This window comes from Siphateles boraxobius, unplaced genomic scaffold (genome assembly GCF_051911475.1).
Source record: "Siphateles boraxobius isolate OS27281-9 unplaced genomic scaffold, OSU_SipBor_1 9, whole genome shotgun sequence".
NCBI classification, from domain to species: Eukaryota; Metazoa; Chordata; class Actinopteri; order Cypriniformes; family Leuciscidae; genus Siphateles; species Siphateles boraxobius.
The window spans coordinates 25,215,507-25,233,396 of NW_027509219.1; the positions used below are offsets into that span (position 1 = coordinate 25,215,507).

A 17,890-nucleotide genomic window follows, 5' to 3' on the forward strand; every position below is an offset into this window, starting at 1 on the left:
ATCATTCACTAAGCATTAAGTAGCCTATTTATTGAAATCCCATAATTAAACACTGAACAGAGGCATACCCTCAACAACCAATCACAACCCACCTGTGTGTAACATGCATTGTTTTCAAATACGAAATTAAAAATGATTCAGGAAAAAATATCAGCACGTTATGTAGCGCTGTAGACTGCAACATTAAAACCATCGCATCGGTTCGGCTAATCTCTAATTATTACCTACCAGTACAGGCAGTCCGTGGGAAGTCCCGCCCACTGCGTTTCACGATTGGCAGGGCGGCGCCAAGCTCATCCTGGACGGCATATGATTGGTCACAAACGCTTTCTGTTTTGGGTGCATGCCAGAGGTCCGGAGAGGGGAGGGGAACCGTCTAGTTTCCGGTTTTGGGCTGGAATTGACACACAATGAGGAGTCGGGAGCAGCCGCTCAAAAGCCTTCTGTAAATAAACAGGACCTTTATCAGGCCGGTGAACTATGGAGAATCAGGTAGAGTATGAAACGCTTTTGCTGTTGCATGGAGTGAAGTCAACTTTTGTAAGCGCGCGCTTAGAGAAATCCACCATTGCAACTGAATGTGGACACTTGGGGCTCGTGAAAGCAGCGGATCGGACCCATATAACCCCCCTCCCTCCACCCTCACTCCCTCCCTCCCTCCCCTCAGCTATCTGACTCGAGCTGGCCACGCATATTAAAGCTACATCGGTATTTGGGGACATCAGCTCAGCCTGAAGGGCTAGATGCGTGCGCCAGCTATTGCAGTAGGAAAGTCGTGCATGTACCAGCAGAAACACAAAGGAGATTGTTTTTGTCCTGTGGTTCTCTGGTCCGGGAGTCACTACAGTCTACGGCTTTTATTATAGGAAATGAGGAACATGCATTTCCATGTATTAGTGTTCCTGACAGAGCAGGCACACTGAAGGCTGAGGGCATTGCACATGTCTGCTCTGAGGGTGGGGGTCCCTGAAGCGGGAATCTGTCTCTTTCCAAGGCTAATTAATTGCCCTTTTATGCAATATGATTTATGAGCTGCACCAGCAGTGATCATATGCTGTAGTGAATATGATTGCCTTTACATCCTGGCTATTTTTGCACGTTCTGTCTTGTGTCTGTGATCTGCAGTAGGTTAATTGCTTTTGCTGCAACTCAATTATTTTAGAAATAAACTTTTTCAATTTTTATTATTATTATTAACGTTGAATAGGTCCATTACAAAACATAGGAATCGGTTTCCACTACAGATATCGTAACTACTGTAAACTTATTACACAATATTATGGGATTTCAAAATTATTTTCAAATTACTATAACTGCTACAGTCATTGTTACTAGTATAAAACATTAATGTGGAGTGTTTCTTTATGACAGTTTTTTTAATGCAATGGCAATAATTGTTATTTTGATTTGACAGTTTGACTACATGTTGTTATTATTACTAGCATGATGGTTGTACTGTCATAATAAAGCTGTCTCTGTTTAGAAAGAAAATCATATTACTTTTTCTGCTTCATATTAATGTGCTGTTTAATGAGCAGTTTTTAATTGCAAAAGCAGTGCCAGTAATTGTAGTGGTATTTTTATTTGGCAGTTTGACTTAATACACTATACTTTTTTGTTTTATTTTTAAACAAACTAGCATGATGTTAGTATTGTCATAATAAAACGCTTAGTGTAGAAAAAAATCTTATTCTTTTTTTGCTTAATCATCACTGCTTAATATTAATGAGCTGTTTATCCAGCTATTACATCCATTATCAATCTGGTTGTATTGTTTGTACTGCTTTAGACTACTTATTGCTTGCGCATGAAAGCAAATCTCAAAACGAAAAGCCTAACCTAATTTTATTCAATGTGCTTTTAGAAAGGCAAGCTGTAAACTTCTGTTTTTGTCCCTAAAGTAATGAAAGATTTTTGTGAAAAATAGTTTCATTCATTCATGTTTTCTAGCCTCTGATAATAACATTGCAGCAACTCTTCTGAGACTTGTTGTTTTGTTGTTTGCCTATCGGCTGCACACGTGACCTGCTTGTATTTTTTTCTATGCTTGACTGATAATCTGTATCATAGCACTGACCTGAGATGAATCCAGTCTGCCACTTTTGTGTCTATTTCGCATCTTCTAATAAAAAGGGATGTGGGTGAGAGTGTCTCTGCTGGGGATTTGTGAGACCAGGAGCCAGTAGTGTTTACCTGTCTAATCTACTCTTTTCAAAAAGGCCTTTTGATCTTTTTTACCCCCTTGGGATTTGTGTGGTCATGTGTTGAATCTCTTATTGTGTACTGTCCCATATTGTGTTCGTATTCGGATGGTCATGTTCCTCACAGGCGGAGTGGAACAGCTTTTATGTAGGTAGCGTTTGTAATCCTTACAAGGCAAGTTGCTGTTACTGTGATGAAATTACACATGGCAAGTTCTGGGAAAAGAGCAGTGTTTCTTGCCGTTAAGGGTAGCCAGGCTTTTGTATCACTGTCTGTCTTTATATGTGACACGGCTGTGGCTTGTGGGTGAGTGAATGAGAGATGGACTCATAGGGGTTATTCTGATGCCTGGCAGCGTCTAGGACTGGCTGGCAGGTTTTGGCTCAAGGAAGTGGAAGTGTCAGCCAGCGCAGGGCTTTATGGTGAAAGGCCGGACGGCAGCCAATAAGATTTTCCTCATAAGGCCGGCCCGGGACACATCAAGCCGACTGTCGGGCCGTTTTTGAGTGTCTGTCTGCTTTTAGTCCGATGCCGTCGGTGAGAGGGAGAACTCTGATTGGCTGTTCAGCTTAGCGAACGAGTCAGGGCAAGAGAATAAAAGCGAAAATGATGAAAGTGAGCAAAGATGTCAAGAAGGTACAGACAGAAGACCGTATAGTTCTACGCCATCTTACCTGAGCATTCGATTTCACGAATATTTTCATAATATCATGAGCCGACAGGAATGAAGAAAGTGTGATTGATCCTCAAAATGTTCAGCAAGCGATGCTTTGTTTACGGTTTGTATATCTGCAGTCTTGGTTTCCCTTTTTGAATGATGAAAATAGACTTTTGATTCCTGCTGATATAGACATTTACTTGTACGCAGGTGCAGAACGTACATGCTAGCTGACCGTAGCCTTTAGTCCATTTGGTGTGTTCAAGCACAGTTTTTTGGCCGAGACGCAGCCAACGTGAGATGACAACTAGGGATATTAAAGGTTAATCGACTATCTATCATGGGAATTTGTGTAAATTGACATCCCTAGCGACAACACGGTCAGCTTTCGTCGGCACTAGTCCAGACACGCTTCTTTTTTTTTTTACTTTCCTGAAAGGTAAGCATCGACGGACTTGGTGTGTCCCGGGCTTTATGCTTAACTTTCAGGAAAGTAAAAAAAAAAGAAAGAATCGTGTCTGGAATTGATCTTATTGTCTGTCCCGGTTCTTAAATCTCCACGAGTTCAGGGGCTGGAGTCAACAGCTGCTGAGCATCTCTGGGCACCTGAACCCAGTCTGGCTCGTCTCCACCTTATGTGGGCAATGTTCATTTTTCCTGGCTGCTTTTCAAGGAATTCCCTTGATGGCTTTTTCTGGGCATTTGGCAGAACCAGTCGATGATACAGATGATTAGCTTGAGCATGTGAATGAAAGGTATTCTTACTCCGATTTTGGTGTCTAGAGGCCTTTTATTAGTAACTCTTCTCTGGCATATCTCTTCTCTGGCATATCATGTTTTCAATTTAATTCATTTTAAAATGTAATTTGTACTTGTGATGCAATGCTGAATTTTCCGCATCATTACTCCGGTCTTCAGTTTCACATGATCCTTCAGAAATCATTATAATATGCTGATTTGCTGCTCAGTAAACATTTCTTATTATTATAATAATCTTTTCTTATCAATACTACGACTTTACTGTCACTTATATGTATATGTGTTCTTTTTATTTTTATATATATATATACACTCAATGTGATATTACGTTATAGACTTTCTATTTGTCAGTATCGTGTGTGTGTGTGTTTGCGCGTGCAACTGTGCATATGCCGCTGGTCTTCTCCACTGAACTTCAACTGACCGCAGCCTTATTGAAGCATTTAATTAATATGTGTTTCTGTGTTTGCAGTGCACGGTTCAGGTAAAGCTTGAGTTGGGTCACCGGGCCCAGCTGAGGAAGAAGGTGACATCAGAGGGCTTCACCCATGATTGGATGGTGTTCGTGCGAGGCCCCGAGAACAGTGACATTCAGCACTTTGTGGATAAAGTCGTCTTCCGGCTGCACGAGAGCTTTCCTAAACCCAAGAGGGGTAAATTTCACAAATCAGATATTGCACCACAACTCACAGTTCAATCTTCAAAAACAGCATGCGAGAGCCACATGACATGTTACACATCCTGAAGAGCACCAGGCTTCTTTTTTCAATATTTGAGGTTAGGGTTGGATCAGTATCAATTTTGGCTTGGTACAATACCAGCGTCTAGTTTCTAGACGCTGGTATTGCTCTAGTATTTCATTTCTGATACTAAATCAATACTTTAGGCAACAAATAAGTAGCCTCGGATGACTGGTGAAATGAAACTATTGCTAGTGGATTAAACATCAACCCATTTCGCGTCATGCATTCCAGTCTTGGACTAACAGTGTTGGTCTAAGATCAAAGATAGCCTTGTTTTATACACATTACTTGATAATAATATGTATAGAGGGATATTTTTAATATGTACCATTTATTTGATATTATTTTGTTAATAATATAAAATCAGTTGTTTCAGACTGCATTTCTGCTAGTTGGTTCAGAACACAGATTCCACGATTTGTTTGCAAAATGAATTTTATCGCGTGCGAATATTAATTGGGTCATGCAGATCCTGCTTAGTAACATTCCTGGAGTTTCCAGTCAGTTCAGTATAGTCCGATTCTTTTACTGTATTTTTGATTGAATAACTTCAGCCTTGGTGAGCATAAGAGACTAAAGAAAAAACAATCAAAATGTCATTGTTATAAAGCTTTTATTTTAATGTATAACTATGCAGTATATGCAGCAATTATCAGTTAAATAATTCATGTTTTCATTTTAATGTTAGTGTGTAAGGAGCCTCCATACAAGGTTGAGGAGTCTGGTTATGCTGGATTTCTGATGCCCATAGAGGTCTATTTCAAAAACAAGGTAAGGTATCTGAGTCTTTTCCTGTAACTCACCTGTCCTCTTTTGCTATTGTCTCTTGTTCTATATTTATTATTTTATTTTTTCATTTTCATTTGCACACATCCCTCTCTCACTCTGTGACACATCAGAGCAACAGCTTCTCTTTCTCTGTCTTGTCATTTGTGAACTTCCTCTCACTGACATTAAGCTGGCACCATAGAGTGATTTTCCTTATGAGCTAACTGGCACAATGTGAAACAACTACACTTTTTTTCAAGCCCACCCGCTGACTCACAGGCTTGTGATAAGCAACCGTATCTGTTATATCTTGTCTGAAAAACATCCCCAGCCGTCAGAGAGTCTTATTTTCCTTAGCTGTTTTCAGCAACTCATAGATTTCACCATGCTGAGGAACTGAGATAAAAAGATTGAGTTGGAGGATGTTCATCTGGTGTTTGATTTGTAATTCTGATCTTTGCTGAGGTTTTGCTTTTGAATTGTGAATGAAGCACTGGCTGAGCCCCCCATGAAAGAAGTCTGAGAATCACTCCAGTTGCTGCTCTGTTGACTCACTTCAATGCTTGAGTTGCTCATTAAAGGGGCAGTAAGCAATTTCAGAGAAACACTGTTGAAAGTGGATCGGACCGAGCACCACAACACTCTTAGCCAATCATCAGTAGAAGGCGTATCCACTCATCCAGGAGAGAGAGTGAGCTAGAGGAAGACTAAAGACCGAGAGATGGCTAAGAGAGATTACAAAAGAGAAATGGTCGGAGGAATATCACTGGTAAAATAAGGGTTATGATCAGGCAAGAGCTTTAGGACCCTTGTTAATATTAGAAAAACTTTCCAGCTCTGGGGAGACCAAAGTCTGAAGGCCTGAAACTGACGCTGAGGTTGTGTTTTTGCTATGTTTCATAAAACCAATATATGCTGTTGTTGTAATGTTAGCTAAATAAACAGGACAGTTTTGAGTGTCATTGTTTGTCTGGAACTGGTGTTCTGCTCTTGCTTGGATATACAGCTATATGTCAATTTGTTTGTTCTTCCTTATTCGTTTGTCATCTTCCCTTTATTTTTCATGAAGCATTATTTTGCTTTGCTTCAGATATGATAAGGCAACATCCGCTCTTGCATTGCATGTTTGTGCATTTTGGGGGCGGAGCAATGAAGGGAAGGGTTTGTGTTTGTTTGGGTTGATTTCAGATATCAACAGTGTTTCTCAGAAATCACTTACTGCAATTTTAATATGAAATTATTTTTAATGGGATCTCTTAATATTGCCATTCACACAGGAGGAGCCAAAGAAGGTGTGCTTCAATTACGACCTCTTCCTCAACCTGGAGGGTAACCCGCCTGTCAATCACCTGCGCTGTGAGAAACTCACCTTTAATAACCCCACCCGTGACTTCCGTCGCAAGCTGGTCAAGGCTGGAGGGGTGAGTGGTGCATTATGGGATTTTTTTTCTCCTGATTATATCTAGCACAGCTTATTAAGGAAAACTGTACATTTTTGATGTATGTGCTCTACTTTTTAATTCAGATAATGGTGGTCCCAGAGGGAGCAGAAGTAGTCCCGAAACCCAGCCCAGATTATCCCATGCTTCCAACCATCCCACTCTCTGCCTTTTCTGACCCTAAGAAGAGCAAGACCTCACAAGGATCAAAGGTCTGAATTTTTTTTTTTTTTTAAATGCCATAATCTCTCTCTCTTTTTTTTATTGGGGTCCACAATTCTGAGATCAAATAGAAAAATCAGTATTAAACCTTTTTAAGAATTAAGAATTTAAGATTTAGATTTTTTTTAAACAGAGAAAAAGCTGTGATGTAAAAAAAAAAAATATATATATTAAAATTATGCTGCTGTTCAAAAGTTTGGGGTCAGTAAGACTTCTTTTAAAGAAATTAATACTTTTATTCTGCAAGGATGCATTAAATTTATCAAAAGTGACAGTAAAGACATTTTTTACAATGTTACAAAAGATTTCTATTTCAAATAAATGCTGTTCCCTTGAACAGTTTTCAACATTGATAATTATTAGAAATGTTTCTTGAGCACCAAATCGACATATTCAAATGATTTCTGAAGGATCAGGTGACGCTGAAGACTCAGCTTTGCCATCACAGGAATAAATTCTAGAAATAATAGAAAACAGTTATTTTAAATTGTAATAATGTTGCAGAATATTACTGTTTTACTGTATTTTTGAGTCTCCTTTCAAAAATATAAATAAATCTCACAGACCCCTAACCTTTCTACAGTAGTTTATTGTTATTTAAATTATGTTAAGATATAATCAAATTAAATTCTGATTATAGACTTTTTGACCCCCTCTGTATTTCTTCTCAAATATTTTATCATGCGTGAATACCGGATACCTGTCAAGATATTAAGGGATCACAGCTTTCCTCTATTCTTCCTTTTGTTTACTTCTAAGCAGCAGATTAGATAGTTTCATTGTGAATTAAGGGTCCATCAGGTAGGGCATGTGTCATATCTCTATTAAATGACCTTTGCTTTATCATATTCGAGGATCGGCGCTTTGTCTGGGTCACTTTGAGGCATCTTTCATTAGTGCAGTAAAGAGGGTCAGTTGCTGTGATTCGCTAGTGTTGGACGTCTTCCAGCATCCCCATTAGCTTTAACAGTCCGAATCTCAGCACAGCCTCATTAATACAGCAGATGACCTTTGTGTGAAGGTCAAAGATGGGTAATAGCACAGTTAAGACATGCTTTAATGGCATTTTGTGATTATTTTATTATTAAAGGTGTCAAACTTTGTGCTTTATCCTAAAAGGAATCAGTTGTTTGGTTGTATTTGACAATGTGTACCATGGCAAATGGTGACAGATAGTAATATATTACGGAATGATTACAATATTAATATTAGGGATGTTCAAAATTACTTGTCGGTTAATTATTATACATGTTTATTATCCATAAATGTAAAAAATAAAAAAATTACATGATGGTAAAAAACAGAATTTTTGTAATATAAATATATATATATATACATGTGTGTGTGTATATATATATACATGTATATATACATGTATATTTAAATATGCTCACCAAGGCTGCATTTTTTTAAATAAAAAAATATAGTAAAAACAGTACTTTTGTTAAATAGTATTACAATTTAAAATGACTGGTAACACATTACAATAAGGTTCCATTTGTTAACATTAGTTAAATACATTAGTTAACGTGAACTAACAATGAATCATATTTCTAAAGCATTTATCAACTTGAATTAATGTTACTTTGAACATTTTATAGTTTTCTATAATAATATATCAAAGCATGTAATTTTTTTCTGTGATGGTAAATCTGAATTTTCAGCACCATTACTCAAGTCTTCAGTGTCACATGATCCTCTAGCCATCATTCAGATATGCTGATTTGGTGTTTAAGAAACATTTCTTATTATTATCAAAGTTGAGAACAGTTGTAATACTTGGTATTTTTATAGAAACTAATAAACATACCCTTTTCAGGATTCTTTGATGAATAGAAAGCTTTGTAAAAATTTCTTTTCTGTCACATTTTATCACTTTAATGAGTCCTTGCTTAAAAAACGCATTCATTTCTTTAAAATATATACACAAATAAAATATGAAATTATTCAGTTCAAGTACAATCTTGATGTTTTTTGGATAACTGACAAAGTTTGCTTTAGAGTTGTACTTCTGTATTGTGATGATTATTCGTGACGTAGACCTGTAATAGGGCTTTTCACACTTGAAATCGCTAATCCTTGGTCATTCTAAACCCCAGGGAAATGGAATACTGGGTTATCTTGCTCGTTTCACACTGCTCATCATTTACCCGAGATTAACAATTAATCCTGTGTATTCACAAGCTGACATTTTACACTGCACATTCCTAAACACGGGGTTAACGTACTCATTTACATATTTGCTGTGTCACTGTCATTGATTGGACGAGTGCAGCATGAGACCGGTTTACATAGCGCTTCCTCCGTACACATTGTCAACTGTAATTTTTATTTTTTTTCTGGATGGACTTTTCGGACTATGAAAATATGAATGATATGGTTCATTCTTTACTTGTTTTCTGTCGAAGCACTTTTACATATAATTTACTATTAAACGCTGAATCGACTGTTTATATACAACGCACAGTTTCTGTGACCCAAAATGTGAAAATGTGGCACACGAATTGTTTTCGGTTGCTTAGCATCTAGTTGTAACATTCTAAAAGCACATTGTTTCCCACTGCACACATTTTGCACCACAATTCGGGGTTAACGCCACAAAAGCGGCACTAATTCTGCTCTGGAGCAGGGTTTCATAACCTCGGGTAAAAAGTGGAACCAACCCCAAACCCCTAAATTGCAAGTGGTTAAAAGTGAGGTTTAGAACGACAAGAAACCGATGTTAATCACCTTGTGAAAAGCCCTAGTGATTATATATTGTACTGCCTTGTATGTGCCAATTCCTATCTATCTTGGTGAATAGGGATTTTATTTGTATCGTTTGCTAAGCAAAGGTAGAATTTGAGACCGTAAAAACTAAAAACAAACACTGTTTTCTGTAGGAGCCCAGTAAAGAGGGAAGCAAAGTGTCCAAATCCCACAAAATGGCCAAGGAGCATAGAGAGCGGCCACGAAAAGACTCTGAAAGCAAGGCCACATCCAAAGGGGACGGTGACCGAGATAGCGGCAGCAAAAGTAGCCGTGACCCTTCCTCATCTTCATCCTCATCCTCTAAGAAAAAAGAGATCAAAGTGAAAGACGAGAACAAAGTCCTGCCCAAAGCTGCTTTCAAGGAGCCCAAACTCACATTGAAGGAGTCCAAAATGGAAGGCATGTCTCCTAAAGGAGGGGGCGCAGGAACGGCGGGTGGTGGAGGGGGAGGGGGAGGGGGAGTGGCCGATGGAAAAGCCCCTAGCAAACGACCTTCCAATGCAGAGTCGCCCAAACCTAGTGTCAAGAAGCCAAAGAAGGGGGGTTCAGAGGGGTCAAAAGACTCCAGCAGTGGGGGATTCACCGGCACCTCCCCCCGGACTGCGTCTTCCACCACAGTCTCCTCGGGATATGCGGATAAGAAGGCCTCTAAAGAGAAGGGACGCTGGGCCAAGGGCAAGTCAGAGACCCAGGAGGTCAAGGAGTCCAAGAAGCCTCCGGAAACCGATGACTCCAACTCGGACGATGAGGCCTCGTCTAAATCTGAGGTTGGACTAATGTGATAATAGTTTTGTTTATAAGATTTGTTTTGGATTTTAAATCAAGAATCTTTCACTATACTATAACATTTGTTTAAAATGAGTCTGGGTTTTTTTTCCCACAAAAAAATGTATCTATTCATTTATATAAAATAAATCAGGGGTTGGAAAAATTAAAAAAGTGTAAAATTTAATTTAGCATTTTTTCCACAATAAAATCTATCTATTTAAAATAAGTCCAGTAATGCCAACCTTTTTAACATGGTGTTAAATTGTATTTTTAGACAATAAAATGTTTTTATTCTTTTTTGAAAATGATAAATAAATGTATTATGAAAAAATTACAAATTAAACTTAACACTATGTTAAAAAGGTCGCCACCCCCTGTGATAAACATAATCTTTCATTCGTATCCTGTCCGCTCTTTCCCACAGCAGTCAGCACCTTCCAGCCCGTCTAACTCCAGCTCCAGCTCAGAGTCTAGCTCCGACTCAGACTTTGAGCCACAGCAGAAACAAGGCCAAGGTAGGATCTGCTCTTTTACTGCAGGAAGTGTCCTGATAAGAAGCAGTCAGATCTATAAATAGATTTCCCTACTATACTTTAACTCAAGGTTAACTGACTGCTGATTTGATCGATCACCATGGAGAGGGTTAAGGATGTGTCAGAAACAGGCACTTACTTAAAATGAAGGAATTAGGTTTTTTTTAGAACGGTGATGTGGGTAATTTGTCATTGGTTTGCTCCCATTTTAATTAGCAACAGCCATCCTGGCACAAAACATTCTGGCACAACAACTAAATGTCTCACACCAAACTCACACCATTAATCTAACCAATGGCAGATGGGAAGAGTTTTAAGGAAATCTGTTTGAAAACAGTCACTATTTTTCATATTCTGTTTGAAAGTGGCACAGAAATGACGCACATCCCCTTTAAAGAGGCAGTTTGAAAGTTAAACCAAACCACGTATATTTTGCAAACGCTCATTCTGGTCTTTGATTTGTAGGCCCGCTGCGGACTATGGTGGAGGACCTCCAGTCGGAGGAGTCTGATGATGACGATAGCAGCTCAGGCGGAGAGACGCCAGTCAAGAACAACCTGCCCAGTCGAGACTCCAGGTCATTCTCCTTCTTTTCTTGTCAATGTTTGTTTAAGTAGGTCTTTCAGATGCTTTAGGTCCCTGTAATCAATGTTAGCAGAGGCGGAGAATGGATTTATTTGCTCAGAGTAAACACTTCACTTAATACGCCTCTCTTTATTCTTCATCTCACTGAAGTGTTGCTGAGCCGCTTTGAAAGACTTACTTTTGCGAGGTTGGAAGTGTGAGATGACTGCTAGAATAGGGTTTTCTTTTCAGTGTTTATTGTGCATTACAGTTATTCTTTAAAATTAAATGCTGCATACAATTAAATCCGAATGACTACATTTCACTGGACAGTCCACCCAAAAAATTTACATTTGATCATCATTTACTCACCCTTGTGTTGTTCTAAAACGGTATGACTTTTTTTCATGTGTAACCCAAAAAAGATATTTGAAGAATGTTGGTGTGAAAATGGTTTCGGTTCCCAAATGACTTCCATGGTATATTTTGTCCATACTTTGGAAGTCAATGGGAACAGAAACCGTTTTTTTTTTATTTTTTTTTACCAACATAATTCAAAATAACTTATTTTGTGTTCTGCAGAAGAAAGTAAGTCATACTGGTTTGGAACAACACAAGGGTGAGTAATGGCAGATTTTTACTGGAATTCCTGGGTAATCCTTAATCTTCCTCACAGGGTTTAATTGTTTGATGTTTGCCCCTCACAGACTGAGTTTAGACAGCGAGAGTGACTGCAGCGACGGGCCGCAGCGTCCCAGTCGAGACCCACCCCCTCAGCCACAGAAACACAGCTCCAACAACAACAAGGTGACTGATACTCAAGATCGTATCAGCTTCTTGTTAAGCCTTGACTGCCGTGCAATTGGTGTGTTTGTTCATTGATTCATGCCGATCGTTCAATTTACAGCACATACTCTTAGCACACAGTTTTGCTCCTTTGAAACTTGATTGTCGACTGTAGGATGATGGACGATTGGCATTAGTTCTTGGATTACGCTGCGCCCAGTGTTGAAATGAGGTGGCGACACGCAGCTTTTGATCCACTGACTGTGGAATGCTGCTTAACTGGGTGCTGCCAGTCAGATCACCAGGATTCGGAGCGCTACAGGCACCGCTCCACTATTGCTGGAAAAACACTGCCATAGATCATTGTCTTGATTAATCATTCTTTAAACCTCTTCTTTAGTCCATTTGTATGATTTTTTCTTTCCTCTCTGTTTGCTTTTGTCTGTCTGTCTATCATACAGGTCACGGGCAGAAAGAGTCCAGACCCTTGTTTACGTCAAGAAAAGGTCCTGAAGAAGGGATACGACAAGGTAGGAAGGGTAAATCAACCTTTTTCTATTTCTATTTGATGAACTAGACCCGACTAGACCTCTGTTCCAAAACCTTGTGAGCTGCCTTGCTGTCTACTGACCACTTAGGTTCCCTTCTAAGGGATGCAAACTGAAATGGAACCTCATTTGCAATTGATTTCAATAGAGTTTCTACTAACATGTTGCTAAGCTAATAGTGATACTCTAAAAATACACAACACACAAATAGTGGGGCAAATATTTTATTAATATTAAGTAGTAATAAAAAGTATTATTATTTAATTAATTAAATTAAAATAGAAATAAATTATTTTTAAATCAATGATATAATAACAATTATTATTATAATTAATTAAAAATTATAAATACATTACAATATATTTTATTGTATAAAGTATATAATGACCAGTACTACACCAGTAATAAAAAAAACAATTCTAATAAAAAATATTCTTATAAATAAATAATAGAATAACAAATTATTGTTATTATTATTCATTTTAAAATATTATTAATAAATTAAAAAATTACATTAAATTAAAAAAATGTTTTTATTGATTCAATTAATTATAATTATATAAATACATTATATAATAACAACTTTTTATTATTATTATTATTATAATCAATATAGGTACCTTTAGAATAAGGTCTAATTTTTTGACATTAGTTAATGCATTAACTATCATGAACTAACAATGAGCAATATGTTCTTGTAGTATTTAACATTTGTTAATGTTAGTAAATAAAAATGTTAATGTTAGTGGACAGTGCCGTAACTAATGTTTACAGATACAGCGGTCACACTTTAGTTTAGGGTCCAATTCTCACTATTAACTATGACTTTTGACTCAAACTCCTAATTACTGCTTATTAATAGTTAGTAAGGTAGTTAATTTTTGTTATTGGGTAGGATGTAGAATATGGGCATGCAGAATAAGTCATTAATATGTGCTTTATAAGTACTAATAAACAGCCAATATACTAGCAATATGCATGCTAATAAGCAACTAGATAAAAGTGAGAATTGAACCCTAAACTAAAGTGTTACCGATACAACTTTTGATCTGAAATGTAGCAGTAAATGTTGAGATTAACATTTTAACTAAGATTAATAAATGCTATAGAAATATTGTTCATTGTTCATTTGCTAACTAATGTAGTTAGCTAATAAAACCTTATTGAAACGTGTTACCAAAATATTTTATGAAATATCGATAATATTATATAAATACAACTACTACTCTTACTATTATATAATAAAAACAACAACAACAATTCTTCTTTTTCAATTTAAAATTTTTTTTTTTCAGTAGTATAATAATATTGTCATCTTTTGAAACGTCTCAGGGAATGCTGCCTAGGTAGGTAGCTCACTAGTTTTGGAGTTAAGGTCCATTCAGTCAGTGCACAAAGCATGACATCCTGCTACTAGTTCTAGTTTGTAAAGCTGCTCTTTAGCTAATCTAATTTCAGTCAATTATGTTGATTTTTATAGTTACTTTTAGTCCTTCTATACAAGCCTGTACAGGTCTTTGGAGCCGCAGCAGAAACTGATCTCGTGTTCCTCTCCTCTTGTTTCAGGCGTACACTGAAGAGCTGGTAGACCTTCATCGCAAGCTAATGGCATTAAGAGAGCGTAACGTTCTACAGCAGGTGGGTGTTTGAGTGTGAATTAAAATAGCTTGCGTTTGTGTAAAATCTTTGAACAAACACCATTGACCTGTTTCCTGCCTCCAGATCGTGAACCTCATCGAGGAGACGGGCCACTTTAATGTCACCAACACAACTTTTGACTTTGACCTTTTCTCATTGGATGAGTCAACTGTCCGTAAACTACAGAGCTACCTGGAGGCCACTGCCACATGACAGGAAGTCAATCATGGCTGGGGGGTGGGGGGAGGCTGCCCTTTTTCACTTTTGTCCTGAGAGAGGGCTGCAAAAAGGTGAAAATTGTTCACAGGAAATGAAAACCGTGGGGAAACAAATCACAAAAAGGAGTGAATCATACAGTATTTTGAGGAGGAAGTGCAGCTATGTGGCGTCTCGACTGCAAACCAACACTACAACACTTCTTCTCTCCTCCTCAATATCCTGTTGGACAGGAAGATCTCTTCTTAACGGGGCCAGAACTGCTAGAGGGTCATATTCGAAATCGGCTCGAACGAAAAGAAAAAAAAAGTCTCTCTGTAGCCATACGCACTGATGCATCAAGGGTTGCAACCTTTTATATTTTATTTTTGTACCAATGTTTTTCAAGGTATTTTTGATTGATTGTGGTCGGAAAAGGAAGCCCCGCACGCCATGAATGTATCGCTTTTTATCCTCTAGGGCTAGTCTTAGTGCCTTTTTCACACCATCTCATTTGTGCTCTTAGCAATTACAGCAGTGTTATCTTTCACTCCGACTTTAGTCAATCCTTCTGTGTATGTGGGATACCTGGGTATGGTCCAGGGGAGATTCCGATTTGTATGCCAATATGCATCAATCCTCATTTAGGTGTTCGCCAAACGGGCCTTAGAACTTAAATGTTGTGCATTGCTAGTGCAGCTTGTAAAAGTATTTGGAAGTCTGTGTTGGTCTCTGTGTTTTCTGTCATCATATCTGGTTTATTCATTAGACTAAGCGGGAGAGACAAAAGAAAAGGACAAGACAAGCTGTTTTTCTCTCAGTGGCCCCTACCAGAACAGCAGTCTGTAGATTCACTGTGCCTCTCTCTCTCTCTCTCTCTCTCTCTCTCTCTCTCTCAGAGCGACTACATCTCTGCTTCACTTCGCCTCTGTGTGTCTATTCTTATGCTAATAGCTTTAAGAGGCTCCGTGGCCTGAGCTGCAGACCACATGCCCTTAACTTCACCCTTCAAGAGTCTGGGAGTGTCGTTTGCATGGGTTTTGAATCTTCAACTGATTCGTCTGAATCTTAGCGAACAATAACGTTTATAACTTTTGAAGCGATTTGAGATGTTTGCGCGTTTTTCAGCAAGAGAATGATTGAGTGTTATGTGCGTGAACTTTTAACTTCCAGCTCTTGTGTTGTGAACTTTAACCTGTGACCGGATACTGGTTCAGGTCAGCCTGTCATAAAGGGGTGGGGCAAGAGGCAAAGGGGTGGAGTTTGGTGAACTTGAGTGGCGGCTTTGGAAAGACATCCCACTGAGTACACCCAGTTTTTTTTTTATATATATTATTTGAGGGGGTTAATTTTTTATTTATGTACCTCTGCACTTTTGGCTTTGTTGACTCAAGTACTTAATTGTCTAATTTGTATTTTTAAGAATTTTATACAATATTTACATGCAATATGATATTAATTTGTCAATTGTTTTGTGTCAAGAATTGCCAGTTTTTTAAGGACTTTTTAGTTGTTGTTTTTTTTCTCTGTATCAGCACATTATATCATGATAGACTGTAAACGTGACCATGAGAACTTGAAACTTCAGGCCAATATATGAGTTCATGGCAGGGTGTGTTTGCATATCAGATTAATTTCTACTAGCATCTGTTTTGTTGTAGCCTCATTATTATCCACTACAAGAGGGGGGACTGCATATTTCCGAAACGAACAAGTGTTTGTGAGTTTGTTAATGTATTTGATTTAAACCATGCTGAAAAAAAGTCTTAAGCTAGTTTGCTGGTCTTAGAGGAATGTTTTAGCTAACAAGTACCCAAAAAACCCTCTAAGACCAGCTAGTTTAAGCAGCTTCTTTTTTCCCCAGAAGAAAAGTGAAGAACCTCTGTATTTTGTACATGGGATGCAGCAAAGAACACTAATGAAGGGGCATATATTTCAAACATTTTACGTAGACACACATGTATAGTAGTCGGAATCTTATCTAATTTTACAGGAGCTGGAGGAAACATTAATCGACGGTTTTCACATACTTCGTTTGCAGCTGCAGAGAGCTGTTTTTGTCAGTCAGTCAGTCAGTGGTGGTTTTATTTGTGTTTGTGAGTGCGGAAGGACTTACTGTATTTATCCGTGGGGTTTGGGGAGGTCTGGGTTTTTACATATGTTTTGATAACGTGGTAGAAAACCTTCCTTGATCTGAACAGAAGAGTAACCCTTTAGTATGACGTGTTAAACTTGACATACAATGCCACCATGTGGTCATATGATGCAAGTTGTAATAAGGGCAAAAGATGTTACTTTTTATGTTTTTATTGCAAAGTCATATTATGAATAAAGTCATTTGAGTACTGTTCACAACGTCTTATATTGCTTAAGTTGTTCCGAACACGTATGAGTTTCTTTCTTCTGTTAAACACACAACTTTTTTTTTACAGTCTATGTCACAAAAGAAAATTTGAAAAATGTTGGTAACCAGACAGCTGACAACTCCAGGTTAAGCTGTTTTACAGGTACATTTATTTGATGAAAATACAGTAAAACGGTAATATTGTGAAGTATTCTTACAATTTAAAATTAAAAAATATAATGAAATAGAAAAGTGTCCAGTCTTTAGTGTCACATTATCCTTCAGAAATTATTCTAATATGTTGGAACATTGCTTATTATTATCAATGTTGAAACCATCAAAAAGTAAAAAAAAAAAAAAAAAAAACAGCATTTATTTATTTATAAAGACTTCAGATGCAAAATCCTTTAAGTCTGTCCAAAGTTTTTGTTCAATATTAAAAAATGTTATCAGGCTCCTTTGTATAGGTTTCTACCAAAGTACCGGCATTTCTGAATGGGAGGAGGCTGGGATTTAGTGAGTTTGAAGTGAAAATATTTGATGAACGTATAATGTGTGGAGATCATTCACTCAATATTTCATTTTTGACAGAGGTGACTTTTAGAGGCTTTTGTTGCATCAGAGGTCTTCATATATATCCTCTTGTCATTCTTGTCTTAGGTCCTTGATCCACTTCAAATGTTGGCTATATATATATAAGGTGGTTTGCATAGTTTTTTATATGAAGCCATGATCTATATTGTGGTTAATATGGTAAAATGACAAATCCAACTACAAACCCATAAGTTGATCTAATTTTTAAATGTATGATCTTGTCTTTTTAATCTGATGCTGATAAAAGAATCATACAACATTATGAGAAGCACAGCAACATCCTAAAGAGTATTTACTGTACTTCACTGCGATTTGTCGGCTTCCAAACTTACAGTTACAGCGTTACGTAATTAACTCTAATCAGTTAGTTATTTAGAA

General features: G+C 37.6%; 1 protein-coding gene across 4 annotated transcripts; it reads left to right on the forward strand.

The window, feature by feature from the left end:
- The first annotated feature begins 348 nt into the window (after positions 1-348).
- On the forward strand, positions 349-16,924 carry mllt1a (MLLT1 super elongation complex subunit a). 4 transcript variants are annotated; one of them, XR_013201191.1, is made up of 13 exons: positions 367-492; positions 4,092-4,272; positions 5,051-5,133; positions 6,408-6,551; positions 6,656-6,781; positions 9,674-10,309; positions 10,735-10,825; positions 11,309-11,420; positions 12,115-12,214; positions 12,655-12,732; positions 14,308-14,379; positions 14,464-16,348; positions 16,414-16,924. XR_013201191.1 is itself a non-coding variant. In XM_077224325.1 (12 exons), the coding sequence occupies exons 1-12, from the start codon at positions 481-483 to the stop codon at positions 14,590-14,592; spliced, it is 1,755 nt and encodes a 584-aa protein (XP_077080440.1). In that variant the 5' UTR covers positions 349-480; the 3' UTR covers positions 14,593-16,924. The 4 variants fall into 4 exon arrangements, 2 of the variants coding, with proteins under 2 accessions (XP_077080440.1, XP_077080439.1); XR_013201192.1 differs by having other exon boundaries at positions 12,655-12,723; XM_077224325.1 differs by having other exon boundaries at positions 349-492; positions 12,655-12,723; positions 14,464-16,924.
- Positions 16,925-17,890: the final 966 nt, after the last annotated feature.

Bases quoted from the DNA above. Each gene is read 5' to 3' on its own strand.
- mllt1a (XM_077224324.1), top strand. The intron at 11,421-12,114 runs GTCATTCTCCTT...TGCCCCTCACAG, and splicing joins CTGCCCAGTCGAGACTCCAG to ACTGAGTTTAGACAGCGAGA. The intron at 12,733-14,307 runs GTAAATCAACCT...CTCTTGTTTCAG, and splicing joins GATACGACAAGGTAGGAAGG to GCGTACACTGAAGAGCTGGT.